Raw genomic sequence first — 16,632 nt, 5'->3', positions numbered from 1 at the left:
CTTTCCATTTTTGATAGATCCTTAGTTGAACTTCTAGCCTAAACCGAGTTTCACAGAGACTTAATCTTTTACTATTGTTTTTTTTTTGTTTTTTTTCAGGGACGACCGAAGAAGTGCAACAACCCAAAGGTCTGCAATCTGTGGCATAAAAGCGGCGTAAGATACATGAAGACGTGCCAGCCTTGTCCGGACATTTATCCGTGGACCGGAAAGTCCGGAATACGAAGCAGCCGCATAGACAACGAAGTCGAAACCCATGAATGAGCCGGAAATCGCATAATGACAACGAACATTCGTAATTCTGATAGTAAAAATGAGGGTCCAATATCAATTTGAGGTTGAATTCCCAAGCTTTCAGTGCGGTATATTAATATAATAGTATATACGTATACGTATACATTGAATTTACGTCGAGTGCTCCAATTAGCACGCGTATAATAACTGTCAGATTTATGATATTGCGTGTGTTCAATATATATAATAAATAATCCGCATATACTCATTAGGATTTATGTAATTATATTAAATAGCGAGAGTAAACGGTAAAACTTGACAGATTTTCAGTCCGATTGCGCATGCGCGAGATCCGTCGTATTTTCACGCAAGCTAGCCAACGCAAACTTCAGAGTCAGGCTCGGCGTTTGAAGGTTATGCGGGCCATGCGAACGTTAATCGGTCGGGCAGGTCTCGAATAACGAATCTAACGATTCGGGAAGGCATGGAAAACTTCTATTAACAACTGACTGATGACTGATTACTGTTACGAGTCATCGTAACAACATACTTTCAATTCGCCATCTGACAAAGGGAATTTCACATTTCGTGCTCCGTGCCGCGGAGTTGGCTCCCCTGCTTAGCAGACAAAAATCTTCCCGCCGCACGATCTCGCCAGCGAATGGAGATCGAATCTTCTGCACACGCGCAGTCGGTCACTCAGCGTGTCGAGTTTCACTGTTTTATTTTAGACGTATTAGTCACGTTAAAATTCACGCCCAAGTGACGATGATAGGTGTAATTAATGACAAAAAAACTGACCGATTTTCTGTCGTTGAGAGAAAAATTTACTCGAAACAAGTTTACGCATATTTCAGTTTTATGATATTCTATGTGGATAGGATTTATGCAATTTCAGAGTGAAAGTTTGACCAAATCAAACTAATAGTTACTAAATTTTACCTAATTATACTTTGAGCGAAAAAAATAATTTCTTCTGAATATCAAACAAATTTCTACTCAATCAAAATACAAACCTTGGCTATACGGAATAGAAATTCGACTATGCGTTGCCTTGATTTCGATTGCACTGTTTCTTCTCAGTGTGAATAAATTTATATTGTATACATATATTACAATACGCGTAGCACGTATGTACATTAATCGCTGCAATATTTTATTTTTGCGTGTATGATATACATCATCGTTTTAATACTTAGATGTAATTTCAAACAAAAACTGCGCTGATAATAACTTACATAAAATATGTAATATTATAAGGCTAGTTACATAAATTATATCGTATATATATATATAAATAACTAAATTACGATTATCGTGTTATCAGCGTACTCTATTATATTATCTCTTATTATACGACATTATGTAAATATATTATAAGAGAAGTGCCCACGCTTAGGTGTAGAATAATCTACCTTATGCGTAACATACATACGTACTTTTTTCCAAACTATACTAGAAATATCTACCTACATTACCATTTTTTCAAGTAGATTTTTACCAATTGAATTGTCATTTTAATTAATATACGAAACCGAGAAAACGTGGCGAAAACAATCCTCATATAAACGCAGACATAATTTATCAACTCAGTGACGTCCAGCGGAAGAAAAAATTTGGATTTCAAATTCACATTTGATTGTCAAATTTTAAAAAATCTTCTGCATCAGGCAAAAAAATTTTCAACAGTTTTATCGACTCAATTATCTATTATCTAATTTATTTTGTGTTATTTACCGAGCTTGAAGTCTTTGGACCTTCGTTTGCACGAATTCTTTTACTTTTCAACCCAAGAATTGCTCAATCGTTATATTTCTTGATACTTCTCTTTTTCAAACTTTGGGACAAAATATTCTACGCTTGTGTTAGAATTGCTATTTTTGGCATGATTCTAGAAAAACGTCGAATTATATACGCATATATGTATATTCTTATTATTCGTGTGCTTATTACGATGGGTATTTTTTCACAGGGGGTTCTTCTGAGCGTTGAGAATCACCACCGAAATACTGATTTCAATCTGTTTCTTCCTATATTCCGTAATCTCGCATTATTATTTCTGTGATTCTTATAAATATGCGTTTTTTGTTTTTAATAATTCTTATTCATCGGTGCCTAATTTTCAATTGATGCATTTTCAAATAACGTTCTGTGATAATAATCAAATTATCATTGCACAAAAAATGTATTATCCCCACGTATCGATTCGCAGCTGTTTTAAGTCTCGGTGATAAACCGAACGGTGAATTTTTTTCAGATGATGTTCGACGATAATCGATGGGAAAACAATTCGAAAACCTATAATTAATAAGCTTTGAACCACCTTGTCGAACCACCTTGCCTTTCGTATTACAATTGACAAATAGTTAGCATTACATACATTAAACGTTACTCACTACGATTAATAATCATCATTTATTGCAGACAGTTTGAGTAAATACAATATATAGATTATACGTTATGTAATAAGATAATTATTATATATATAGATAATTGGCGCACTCGGTGGCGATACGTATGTGGATATTATAAATTTTAGGTACGCAATGCGCTATGTGTGTAACTATCGAAATTATAGAATTGTGCGAACCATTTTGAGACGCGTAGAAGTTTCGCAGAAACATGTTCCGCAATTCATTTATTGCGTAAACTTATCCAAACCTGCGATTCTCTGTAATTACCATTAGAACATAACTTATGATACGTATACGAGTGTATGATATTCTTACGCAGACACCGAAATTTTCGGCGATTTCGGGTATGCAGAATATCATGTATAAATATTTGAATAGAAAAATTCGACACAACTGAATCGACCCGAGCGCGATTATTTTTATCCCGTTCAACCTCCGAGTCCTTCTCATCATCTTCGATCATCAACGTGATTTGTTTCTCGTTTCGAGTAATTTTACTCAATTCGGAATTTCTTTCTCTCGCTTGCCATCGCTATGATTATTAAATTTTCCAAGTGGAACATCTATTCGGTAAATATTATGCAAGACACAATTACTATCCTCGTTAGTTGTAAACATCTCGGTAGACATTTGAGATACCGAAATTTGCGTGGAGATAATTCTCATTTGAGCCTTGATAAGATTCATCATTTGACACGAGTCTTAAGTTTTTACAGGATGCTTGATTATTCATTTGATTCTGACTGTTGATTTTTTGTCATTAGAGTTATGGTTCAGCTTTTTTACCATCACAAGATATTGCGAAATACGAGGAAATTCACACACTAGGTGATATGTCGGAATCTTTGAGATTACGTGTCGCAGTGAAAAGGTTACCTTACAATCAGTGACCCGTGATTTTATACAGTCCAGATGAATTTCTACACGAAGTGTAGTTGTTTACATGATTCGCATCATTCAATTTTCGAATTCTTGGAACATGTTGCGAAATGCTGTAAAATCTACGAGCCACGTCACATTACGTAATTTTTTGAATAACAAGTCCCGGTAAAAAGTTTATCTTCGTGACCGTTCATTTGATACAGTCCAGTTTTCCTGTTGATTAGCACTTCGAAGAGAGTCAGTCGAAATCGGTAGCTCGAATCGAAAACAGCAAAGATTCCATCTATTTCTACCTTGCAGAAAAATATTGCGTGCAAGTCGGCTCAAGGCAAGAAGAAACTTGATGCGGGAATCTCCAGAGAATTACGTGAGTCAATAACGATGAGTATTCGGTAATATATTGTCTAACAAGGAGGAAAACTTGGTCTTTTCCGGCCAAGCGTAAGTTTGCAATATGAATCGCACGTGAGCCGAAGATGAATATTACAAATATGCGAGGTGACAAAAACCGTTGCCTCCTTTTTGCACACGATTCTTTATGGTATCTATAACAAGCTCGAGTATGTTACGCGTTTTTCCACCAAGCACTAAATTCAAGTTGGAGTCGCGTGATGTCAGATTTGTTAGCGACAGCGCATGCGCCGAGTACTGAAAAGACCGCTTTCAACTCCGAGTAGGTACTTAACCCTTCTTTACGGCACAGTGTTTGATGTATGAGACACCTTTTTCGAATCGGTCATTCAAGATGTACTGAATTACATTCAATTTTTAAGATATTGCTGTCATTTTTTTGAAGTTATACTTCTTTAGGCGCGTTATGAAAAACTGATGAGAGTGAAATTTCAAGATGCGCGCGCATCACTGTAACACAAAATGCATGCAAAATTCTGAGGAAACACAAACCGCAACTGCCATCTGTCCTCGTTTAGCGTACCACGTAAGACGATAGATGATCCAGAGATGGGTTTTGCTAATTCTTACGATTACAGACGTGAATTGAATGAAATAACGATTGACAACTATTCAATATTTAAATTGAATATTTGCAAAATACAAGTAAAGCCTCGAGTTCATGACGGTTCATTAATGGGTCGAATTTTAGACAATGCTTAATGTTGCAAAATAACGAATTTCACTTGAAAATGTACATTGTCCGGTTATAGTTGTGGTTATAGGAACAAGATGTGAAGAAGAACATAAATAATGTTAAAAACAAATAACAAATGAGATTTAAAGAAACTATCTATTCTTTACCAAACTGTCTAAAATTGCAGCGTATAACGAAACACACGATTCGTAAAGGAATTTTTTTTTCTTCTGCTGAACTTTTTGCGCCATTTCAAATCTTGTAATAGGATTTCTCATTGGTTTTTTCGACTGAAATGATTTTCTTTTGCATTCTACAAACTAAACGCACACTTATCTCAGATTTATATATTATGCTCAAAATTTGTATTAGTTAGGGCAAAGACAGCGCAGATTTCGCAAATCAAACGATATTATCTAAAGTGTACTCGTAAAAAACGACGGTCCAAGATTTTTCGATAACGACCTAAATTCTTTTAATAAAATCAATCGGTTATTATTCACTACAAACAGACGATAATATCGGCAGTGTTTTCATTCTCAGCGGTTGCATCCCTTACTTTCTGTAGGTGACCTTTCGGGGTGGTTTTGGCCGCTTAAACACTAAATTGGCGCGTAAAAAACACGAGTCTGATATTTATTGACGTACAAAAATTTATTACAGTACGTCAGAAAACCTTGAGGTATAACCTCGAGTGAGAACTTTTCTTGTCAGAGTAAGAATTCGTGATGACAACTACGAAGTGCTTCAAACGAAAACCTCGAGTCCAGAGGATTGGATAAGACGTGTGGCTTCTCTGTACAATTTGACAGCAGTGACGGGAAAATACTTCAAAAGGTAAATCCAGTCGGGCCGATTCAGGTAAACGATGTGCGTCGTCGTTTGAGCGGTGTAAGTCGCGTTGTGAGGCATTTTTTCGTAAAGACCTTGAAGAATTCCGAAGGAATCGCCGGCTCTAAGGGTCTTTGTCAACCGGGTGTCTTCCTCGTCGACGAGTGATTCCTGGACAGTGACGTTGACGGTTCCCTTGTGAACGAAATAAATGGTCTCGTCGACTTCGCCGACGTGCACGATAGTATCGCCCGGAAAAAAGAGGCTGTCCTTGAAGTGGAAGGTCAGCTGTTTTATGAAGTCCTCGTGTAACTCGCCGAAAACGCTGCTTCGCCGAAGATGGCGTCCGTACATTTGGTACGAAACCGCGTATTGAAGATAAACCGGCAACTCGCTCATCAAAACCGGCGTTTGCTGACCGCTCCGCATGTCCCAGAGCTTTGATCCGTAGTTCCAAGCGCTCAGCTGAAGGATTAAACATTTTTGTAAAGCGATACGTTTTTGAAAACAGATCGTTGAGGTGGTTGACTGACCAAACAGCGGTGCTCTTTTGTTGGCGACGCATACCAATACATAGACAGAAATCAACGACTAAAATTAGTCCTTTATGACCTATAATTTCGTAATTGGCCGTTGCCACAGATCATTATTGCAACGTGTGATTATTAAGTTATAATCCGATGTTTAACGCGATCTCAACCTGAGAATGTGTGAAAAATTAAGAAGCGTACACAATGGCACTACAGTTTGGATGAGCATTACTTGAAACCATACGTAATAACAGAAAGGTATGTAAAGGCGAGGGGGTGAACGACCGCTATAGATCAGCTAGAGATTTGTAAAGGGACAAAATGTATTGAATCGAAGTACGCTAATCTCACGCACACTACAATGAGTGGTCAACATGACAATACGGTCCAAAGTTCACAAAATCCCCGCGAGAGCAAGCGAGAAGAGAATATGGAGAAGAATCCAAAACCAGGTCAGTATTAGTCGAAACTCGGAAGGAATAACACGTGAGTCTCGTTGAAAGTAGCTCGTTATGTGTGCGAGAGTGATACAGTGAACTGTGTGAACATGGGGCTATCAACTCAACGAATCGAGGCTCATAATGATCGATTTGATTATTAAATGGCATTGGGATCGTGTTTCGATTATACTTGTGATCGAGTAATTAGAAGCGAGAGCAGAACTGGGTAAAGCCGGTTGGGGACTTCCCGGGGCCTCATGGGTGAGGTTTTGACCCGGGGTGGTTGACACGTTGGGAAACCAACATGGTGATTACAGTCCACGGATCACGAACACTTGAAAATAAGTAACAAGTTCACACAAAATTGGTGTAGCCGCGTGGGGTGGCCTTGTCAGGGTAGCTGAGCTACCCTGGGGTGGTTTCCGTGTCGGGTAGCCGGCAACGGCTTGCAGCCCCCGGTTAAAACAGTACAGGTACTGACCGATGATTTCGGGTGAGATGGTACCTGTACACGTCGTCCTGGGGCCTACTCCGGTTCTGCTCGCGACGAGAGCCGTGTCGAACGGATAACTGTTAGAAAGTCTCCCAAGTTGACACAAGCGTTGAATAATTACTGATTGAATGAATGTAAAGCCTGTCCAATAAACCGTGAGGTACAGTTTCATATCTGGTGGCCATGTTATTGATCCTTACATCGACCCCGAACCCACTATTATTGTTTTGAGTCTCTCGAGAAGGGTGACGGTGAGACCTATAGCTAGTACAAAAGGAAATTTGGGTACTTGTAGTACCTGGCTGTGAGGTTTGTCACTAACATCTTCATCTAATGAATTATTATACTCGTCGGCTAAGAAGACCTCTTTAAAAATAGAGAAATACAAATTATTGGATTTATAAAGAAAAACAAAAAAAATTGGTAAAAATCTAGCAGATTCCTTCGATTTTCGACCAACCAACCTCTTTAAAGTTGCTTAACTTGGCTTAAACTCTCAGATTTTGTTAATCGTTGAGAATTTTTTCGCCACCTTATTATAAATAGTGATTTTAGCTTCCAAAGAAAATCCAGTTTGAGATCTTTTTTTTTTCTCGCTTTTGCCCGTGAGGAATTGATTTTTATACATCGGAGAAGCCTTATTAGAAATCGAAGAGATGGTCAAACCGGAATTTTCTCAGATACATTGATACACGCTCTAACGTCTCAAAACATGTGATCAGTGAAAAGGCGAGAACAAAATTCAAAATCGTCTACTTAATTATACATAGTCATCAGAACGAAAAAGTGATTCAATATTCACGAAAATCACTATATTGAAGATAGTATCGTTAACGTCACGAAATATGGAAAGAAAAATCATTATATTGCAACTTTAGTATGATTTTGAAATACTCGGCTTTCCAAAATTTGATGATTTTTCTTTTCCTACAGTTCTTTGAATCCCAGGTTGCAGTACCAAAGTTGCGAAATATTGGTTTTTCTCAATATGCAACGTTATTTCAACATTGCGAATTTCGAAACTCTAATTCCGAAAAAATTTAATACTCCAAATGGCGGATCCGATGTTTTTGGAATGATCCTCTTACCTTGAGGGCGTAAGTCAGATCCATGCAGTTCATGCGATCCCGGAAGAAGTTTATCCGGCGCTCGTACTCGTTCATGATGAACTGATTGATGCCAACTATGGCGCAAATTTCGCCGAGCAAAACGGCGTAGGCGACATAAAATATGAGGAATAAAACGATGAAGTAGCAAGCCTCGAGCGAGTTTTTGGCGATGATTCGCGAGGATATGACCGCGAAGGTTGCGGAAACCGCGTAAAAATTATTGACGTAAATTTCGAGCCCTTCGAGGGCTGTCATATCGTCGAATGCCGCCTTCTGTGCGATTATCAGAAAGCAAGTTGCCGCGTGAAGAAGACTGCCAAGCAAAACCATCAAGTAGCAAATACGCATTCCGGATATGTTCACGTTCAGCCGGTTACAGACGGTCCGGAAATAATTCGACACCAGTATCTGAAAAGTTTATTAAAAGAAATTATCAAGGAAGGAAAAAGTGCGCTGCAAAAAGACAAATTTCACTAGTTACAGTCGCAAAAAATTTTAGGCGACTCGATTTCATTGCGACAACGGTTCCAATATCAGTGAAATTATAATGAGAAAAACAAAATGGTATAAAGAGCTATTCAGAGTTGGTTAGTTGGAAAAAGTTAAAATCGGGCCACTCTTGGATCATAAAAAAACTTGACCTAGATTACGAAAAATCAAGCTGCCTTGGTTACTTTAATATATATGTTGGTCACTACAATGTTTTCTTGTTAATGCAACATTAAGCCTGTTTCTTTGGTTTAAAACATTTTTCCATTTCAACGTCTCGACATCAATTCAATATTGCAAAAAAATCGAATCATCGCAACATGTTACAGGAAAACATAGAACGAATAATGGTAAAAAATGGTAATTTTTAAGGACCGTGAAGCAGCCGCAACAGGAAATATTTTTCGCTGTATTCGGAAGACTTGCGAGGCTCATAAAACTAAAAAACTAACCAGTCTTAGCACCCGGTTCATCCTGTACCAAGGCAACGCGTGCCATCTTGCATGAATGTCCGCGATAAAGATGCACCCAATTTCGAAGGGGATTAACGTTAATATGTGAAGATAGAGTCCAATTTTCGAACGGTGAAACCTGAAAAATGGTGTCAATAATAACAGTGAATAATATTTTACATGGAAAAACTAGTAAGTTTCTGAATTATTTGAAAAAACATAGATGTCAAGCATTTTTATGACACTTCAAAACCATCCGGGACATTATCGATGTGATTATTTCAATAATTTACACAAATAACAACGTTTGCAAATTCCGATTTATTAAGTCTTTTGATAATTCGTACGTTTTTTCAGCTGACAAAATGGTCGATCTATTTTTTTGCAAGTAAAACTTGTGAATTTTCAGTAACGCTTTTTAAATTTTGATAATTCAGGCTTGAATTGTAGATTTAATGGGGGGTTTTGAAAAATGCGTACGGTAAATTGACAGATTATGGACCCAAAACAGAAAAAGATCTTTCAAATATAACATTCATTTTCTGAATGTTATTTCAGTTAGTAATTCTAATTTTGAAGTCAAGGTTATCAAAATTAGACATTTAAAACTGAAAAATCTAAAAATCAAACGTCTCATACGTATCATTCAAAAACTTTCAATTTTAAAGTTATTTCAATAGTGCTCAATAACCGAGAAAAGCACAGGAAATTCAATTTATAAAAATCATGTATTGATTTGTAGAAATTTTTTGCGATGATTCTCCGTGTCAGGCCAGTAAGTCATGCCAGATTTTGTGGTTACAGTTACAAAACTCATTTTCATTTTACAAAAAGAAAAAAAAAAAAAACTATTTTTTTCGGTAGTAATGAAAATACGAGAATATTTAAGGACTGTACAATAACCACAACTTGAAAATTATCTCGGTGCAATGTCGATTCAACTTGGCAGATCGAAGAGCATTGGTTAAAATTAGCGCCAAGAGAGGTCTGAAAGGGCTTATAAAGTTTTTTAGACCCCATGTAGTCAAGAACCGATCTTCTCACCTGCGAGCAATTTCAGCTTTATCAACTACGAAATCACCGAGGTCGTCTTCGAAGGCGGTGAAGAAGACCAGCACGATTTTCACAAGGAAAATGAGATCGGTGACATAGAGGATGATCAGCGAGTATCTACTTTTGAAGTGGTTGATAGCTATGTGGTAAAGACAGACGCTGAAGGCGAAGTGGCAGCTGAAGAGTACCGCAAAAATCTCCCAGGCTCGTACAAGTTTTGAGTTAGGCAGTAGGATGAACACTGAGGATTTTGTCCGAAACTGGTCTCCAGTGTCTTTCGTTGTTTCCGTCTCGCATTCTGTCTCCAGAAAGTCAGTGTTTAACGCCACAGCGCTTAAAAATCTCTTCTTCATTCCCGGATGGCTCATCATAAGGTTGAAGAAATCGGTCGAATCGATCACTATCGCTTCGACGTGAGTTCGGGTCACGATGCTGCAAGTTTGTCGCATCGTTGAAGAGCCAGTAAAGTTTCCAAAAATGCTGTAAAAGGACTTGTCAAACAATTGTTTTGTATCTTCTCGTATGTCCTAGCAAGAAAAGTCCCCGAGTTGTACGTCACCGATTCTCTTCAATCTGAGATACCTTGTTCTATACCAAAAAACATTCGGCATGTACTTTCTTCAAGCACCAATTTGGTCGCTCAAAGGATAAAAACTATCCCTAAAAATCAATTGCCCAGGATTTCTCGATAATAAGAACATTTTTTGCTTGTTTCAATGAACTAGACGTTATTCGCTATTAACAGGCGATAACATGGCGGTGTTTTTACATTTAGGGGTTGCATCCCTTATTTTTTCGAGGTAAACCTTGGGAGTTGATTTTACTTCATGAACGGCCGAATTCGTTGGTAAAAATAGGATTGAAGGTGATGTCGAATACTAAAAGATAACAAAACTGCAGAAAAATCGATGCCTTGACCCTGGACTGTTTACAGATAATTGATGGACCCACCCGGAAGTCACATCACCGATGTTTGATCGGGCTTTTGTCAAGATGACAAACGTTTCAAACAAATCATAGAACGTTCTATGATTGTCTGAGGGTTAGATTACAACTTTTTCCTCTGAGAAGTCTTCATGGCTTACCTTCCACAGCCAAGAACTGCGATAAGAGTCCCGTCTGGACCAAAAGCTTCGGCCAATCCCCGATGAATGAAGTAGACTGAACGGTGAACTAGATTTACTGTCATGATCTCCGACCTTTTGGAATAAAACTTGACTTCCATGTTGCGAAAGAGGGATCGGAAGAAGGATTCATTTTTCTGCGAGAATCCGGGACTCTGGAGGAATGAAATGACTCTGTAAGTAATTTCGTGACAAATCCTTTCAATGTTTGTGGAAAATTGCTCTTAGCATCAAAACTTTTTCACAAGTAAATTGAACTTAGATTCGTTCATCTGAATTTCATTATATAAATTAATTATGAACGTTGACAGGCTGAAAAAGAATTTTCTTAATATACCAAACAGATCTGGTACACCAAAAAATCATTCGACCTGATATTATAAACTTAGAAAAAATGACTTATCCCAAACCACTGACATCTAGTTGGTAAATTATTTATTATTTGCAAAACTAGCAGCCATTTAAACTCGAAACGAAAAATAAGATATGAAATCAACAGTAGACACAAAAATTCTTGAACTCATGACACTTGACAATTTGAACAACTATCTAGCGCAAGCTTTTCGGTTAGACAAAGATTTCATTTATTTAATTCGTCAACTCCATCGATATGTTGTAGTTTCCAAATGCAAAGACCTTATCTCTAATCACTTGTGTTAGCATGTTCAGTTTTACGTCACAAAAGTGATTGAATTTCAGGAGAAAAATTGGATTGAATTAGATTGAAAAGTGATCCAAATTCGGTAGAATACTTACTTTCATCAGTGACGGCCCATAGACACACCATAGAACGTCGTCCTTCAATGCAGGAGGAAAGAGCTGCATTTGTTTGATGATCGAAGTTCCTCGCCTGAGGATCCAGAAGTTCTCAAAGTAGTTTACGACTTCACTGCAAATCAGGAAATAAGGATACAAGTCACAAGCTACGATATTTGCCAATTTAGTTGACAGGAATCGCACATTGATGATATAAACACACTGTCGAAGTTCCGTGGAAACTTTGTTTTCCTTCAGATATGACATCAGGATCATCATTTGCTGCTGGTAAGCGGTAAGCTTTGCGTCTTTCTGCGATATCGTTGATATTGTGTGCGTCACGACGATCATCAGAAGCAGAAAACTCATTGAAGTCATTACGAGAATGTAGACCACCGAGCTGTACCTCATAGGTTTCAAATTCACGTCTCCGATTCTCGTCAAAGTTGCACATACGTAAAGCAACGAATAAATGTACATCTTCAAGGGTGTTATCGGATCTCGTTCTTCTGAAATGATCAACCAAAGAGCAAAAATGAAAGAGGTAAATTGAAGGGCCCAGGATAATAAGCTCATCAGTCCATTTTCAATCGAAAACGAGTTAGCGATACCATCGTTGTGGCATTAGAGACTACTTTCAGAAAATACCACTCTCAAATAAGAAAACCAGCATCAGTCTAAGAAAAACCTGCCAGAAGAATTGGTTTCGAATGTACTCGTAGGAGAAAATAAATCTTAACTTGCACTTTATTTGAAGTCAGTCCGAGTGGACTAAAGTGGTTTTTACTCAGGACCCTTCAATTTTTTATGTCACCGGATTTTTCGCAGTTCGTTTTCAAATTTCAAAGTTCAAATTTCACCCACCGTGTTTCAGCTGAACGTTTTCGAGACTGCAAGATATCCCAGGAGCAAAGTCTTCGTTCTTTTTAACGTGACTTCCCAAGTCGCATAACTCGTGGAGAAGAGCGCAGGCAAAAACGTGTCCGATCAGGATGATCAGCGGGAGAAATATCACGCAGCTCATATACTTGAGGGTGTATGGCCAGGAGTAGTAGTGCATCAGATCGGCGATCATTCGGTGCGTCATCAGGATTCTGTTGAGTCTGTAGAACCAGAGCGTCTTGGCGCTGAAATGGGAACATGTGGAAGTGTCAGAAGTCACCGATGAACACCCATTTTGATGGTCGACGCTTTTGTTTGCTGATACTCACTTTCGGGAGGCTGGTGAGAGGAAGAAGTATTCGAAAGGAAACACTGCGATCAGGTCAACGATCATTCCGCTGAATACGTAGTTTTTAGCGGTTGATAATGGATGTGTTACCAGGATTCTGTGATTGTTATAAAACTGGACGTGGAGTTGCACGTAAAAGTCAATCACCATCATCAAATTCAGAGTTGATATCGCTGTCTGGAATTATGTGAGCGGGATTTCGTCAATATATGGACCTCGTGCACGTGATTAATGAAATGCGATTGTCACTGTTGAATGGTGAAAGAGAGATCCAGAGTTTGTAATAACGCTTGAAACCGATGACCAAGTATTTCTGTCTTTTTTACACCCTCGAACACGTATCTTTGGTTCATTTTTAATGAATTTCATTTGCAATTTAACTCTCCACACATTCCCTGAGACGGATCTGGTCTTGAGCAATTGCGCCGATAGCAATGGTGGTCGTAAGTTATCAATTACATGCTTAAGATGGATTAATGCTATCACAAATGTATTTAAAGCTACTCATATAACATTAATTTACGGAGAAAATAAGATATAACTGATCAAAATGAGCTTAATGATATGCGTTTCATGATGAAACAATGTAATACTCAAATGTTCGTTTACTTCAAATTCATGGTTTCCAATTTTTTTTTCACCTTGTAAGAAGCAACCGTTTTCATCCAGTTAAATTGACAAGCTATATTTTTCATTTTTACACCAACGTTTTATTACGTTTTCGATCAGACCATAATAGATCAACTGAATCCTAACTACGATCCAATTGTGTAACTATAAGAACCAAATGTACCTACGATTCGAAAAAAATCAGGCATAAGTTGAGAGAAGATAGCATCTCCTGAATAAAGTGTGATAAGTAGATAAGCGCAGGTGAACCGAACACCTTCCCAGATTTTAATGAATCTTCCGTCGGGATTGATAGTGGACTTGAATAAGAATAACCTAGAGAAATAACAGTTTAGTCACTGAACTTGCAGCATATCTAATTTTGCGAATGTTTATATATCGGAATCTCTAAAGCCTTATATAGAAAATTTATTATCAGCTTGGGCTTGTTCGGTCTCACATCTTCACTGCGCAATACGACTTACATCATCAATGTGTGCCTCCAAGATCGCTCCCCAGAGACATTGCCAATCGCATGATCTGACGAAGTATCCTTTTCCAAACTTTGAATTTTCGGGCTTTTCTGTCGTCGCGCGAGGTCCTCGATTTCTCGCCACTTTTTCTCAATCTCCGCCATCTCGTTTGGCATCATACGATTGGACTGAATGCTGACGAGCTTCGTAAACTGTGCCAACGAAACAGGAATCAAAAGACTATCGTAAGAAATATCCGATCCTCATACCTCCGCTGAGTTCCTAAACTTAGCCAACACCCGAGTGAGGCAACTTTTCTCTAACAGGAATTTGGACAGCACTTGCATCAAGTCCTGGAGTCGAATCTGGACGACGGAAGCGTGAGTTACGGTCGTCACAGTGTGAACCTTGTTCATGCTGCAGCACATCTCAAGAACGTAGAGTTCCGTTCCCTTCGTCAAATCGATCGGCGTCCAGTCAACATTCCTCCATATTTGACAGTGTCCCTTTTCTATTATGTACATCTCCTGGCACTCGCTGCCTCTGTAGCCCAACACCTCGTGCGGCGGAAGAAGCATCAGTCGACAGACAGAGCATATTTCGTTTATACACTCTTCGCTCATGCCACCAAAGAACTCAACCTTTCTTATCAGCGATGCGAAACGCTCAATGTCCAGCTCCTGTCTCAGCTTCGCGGTCATCGTGTCGAAGATCTGCCGCTCAAAGGTCAAAACGTGGGCCTTGTTGGCGAACCACTCCATCTCGAGGTAGCAGAACACTCGGTTCTGAATCGACTTGGTGACCATATTTATATCCATCATCAATGCGATGTTTGCGGTATTAAATCTGTTGCGATCCATAATCCCTTCATATTGTTATATTTTCAAAATATCTCTATTCTAAAACTTGGGGGGTCAGAACTAACTTCAAGCGTGAGTGGGATTGAATTCCATAACTTCTGACTTATATTAAAAAATTATCTGATGCAGGTGCGAATGAAGTGAAATAAACCTGAGCCAAGTCTTGGTGAATCCGTCGAGTATTTGGCAGGCGGTGGCAGATGAAATGAAGTAGACGAACACAGCGGCTCCAATAACGATGAGTGAAATGCTGACAAGGTACTCGGTCACTAATACAGGGACTATGAGGTCTATACCCACGCCAATGAGAATCTGAGAAGCATAAAAGAGGCTGGAAGCCAGGAACCTTCCGGTCATATCCTCGTTGGAAGTTGCTAAGAATATTTGCAGCCATCCCGACGAATCGCACTGGGAATATGGGCAGGTTGCGAGCAATATGTAAGCTCCGGACAAGTAAATCAGTGTCATCATGTAGAACGCGTACTTTATCATGAGGATCTTTTTCGAGGATAGGATCATCTCGTTTTCGAGAAACGAAAAGAGCTCGCTGAACTGAAATATGGGAAGGTCAATTATTTTCACACAGGCAAACAATTTCCGAACATGTCACTGATTCATTTCAATGATACATTTCATACCTATTGTTTCTGGAAATAGTGAATATCGTTCAGGACAATAGATACTACGCCATGAAATATACAATATTTGATGATTTGATATGTATAGTCAACCGATGGATACTGACCTTGTAAATCTTCACTAATCTATTCAGCTTGCAGTAGGCAAGAACCTGCGCATCTCTGGATCCGAACATTTCTAATATCCAATCGGCAGGGAAGGCAGCCATGAAGTCAGCCCAGTAACTCATGTAATGCATCCTCCTGGAGATAATGTCAAGAATGTCCGTGTACACCACTGTTCCAAAAATGAGCAAGATGAATGGAAAAAGTTAAATAAGGTAAATCGAGCTGTTCCTGAACAAGATTTATTAAATGCAACTAACAGACTGTACCTATATATTCTCATATCTCTTGTTGTAGAAACGAAAGATAGGAGAAATATTTCTAAAAAGTTTACTACCGATGCGACTGTATGATTACTAACATGTATGTTGCGACTTACTGTCGTTCTCGTGAATCACGGTTGACGAAATGATGAGAAAATCAAAAAGATAGACCAGAGAAAGTACGTGGAGACCGAAGATGAGATCGATAACCTGGAAACTCGGTAGGGTGACATGGAGAGGAATAATTGCAGTCAGAACGAGACAACAGGCCATTACGAAAGCTCTCCAGTATTTGAGAATCATCGTATCAGGGCAGAATATCCATGGTAATTTACCATTGTTGAGACAAACCTGTTCCGTCATGGTGGCGATGTCCTGAAAACCAGGATTTAATCAAAGCTTCTTTGAATAAATTATTTACACATGTGAAAAAAATTCAATACACACGTCCGATATGACAAGCATATCCAAAAATGCGAATGTATATCTGAAATCTGTGGATGTGAAAACTGTGTCCGTCTGCACGCCTCTCTTTTCTCTTCGAGTTATACGATTTGTC

General features: G+C 38.6%; 1 protein-coding gene across 2 annotated transcripts in view; it reads left to right on the top strand.

The window, feature by feature from the left end:
* Positions 1–3,046, top strand: part of LOC124306163 (uncharacterized) — a 58,901-nt gene extending 55,855 nt beyond the window's left edge. For both annotated transcript variants that reach the window (XM_046766466.1, XM_046766465.1), the window contains exon 16: positions 100–3,046. In XM_046766466.1, the coding sequence (XP_046622422.1) occupies positions 100–264 (165 nt within the window). In that variant the 3' untranslated portion in view covers positions 265–3,046. The remainder of the gene's footprint in view (positions 1–99) is intronic.
* Positions 3,047–16,632: the final 13,586 nt, after the last annotated feature.

This window comes from Neodiprion virginianus, chromosome 5, assembly GCF_021901495.1.
Source record: "Neodiprion virginianus isolate iyNeoVirg1 chromosome 5, iyNeoVirg1.1, whole genome shotgun sequence".
Classification (NCBI taxonomy): Eukaryota; Metazoa; Arthropoda; class Insecta; order Hymenoptera; family Diprionidae; genus Neodiprion; species Neodiprion virginianus.
The sequence above is the reverse complement of the archived record's forward strand: the minus strand, read 5'-3'. Positions and strand labels throughout refer to the sequence as shown.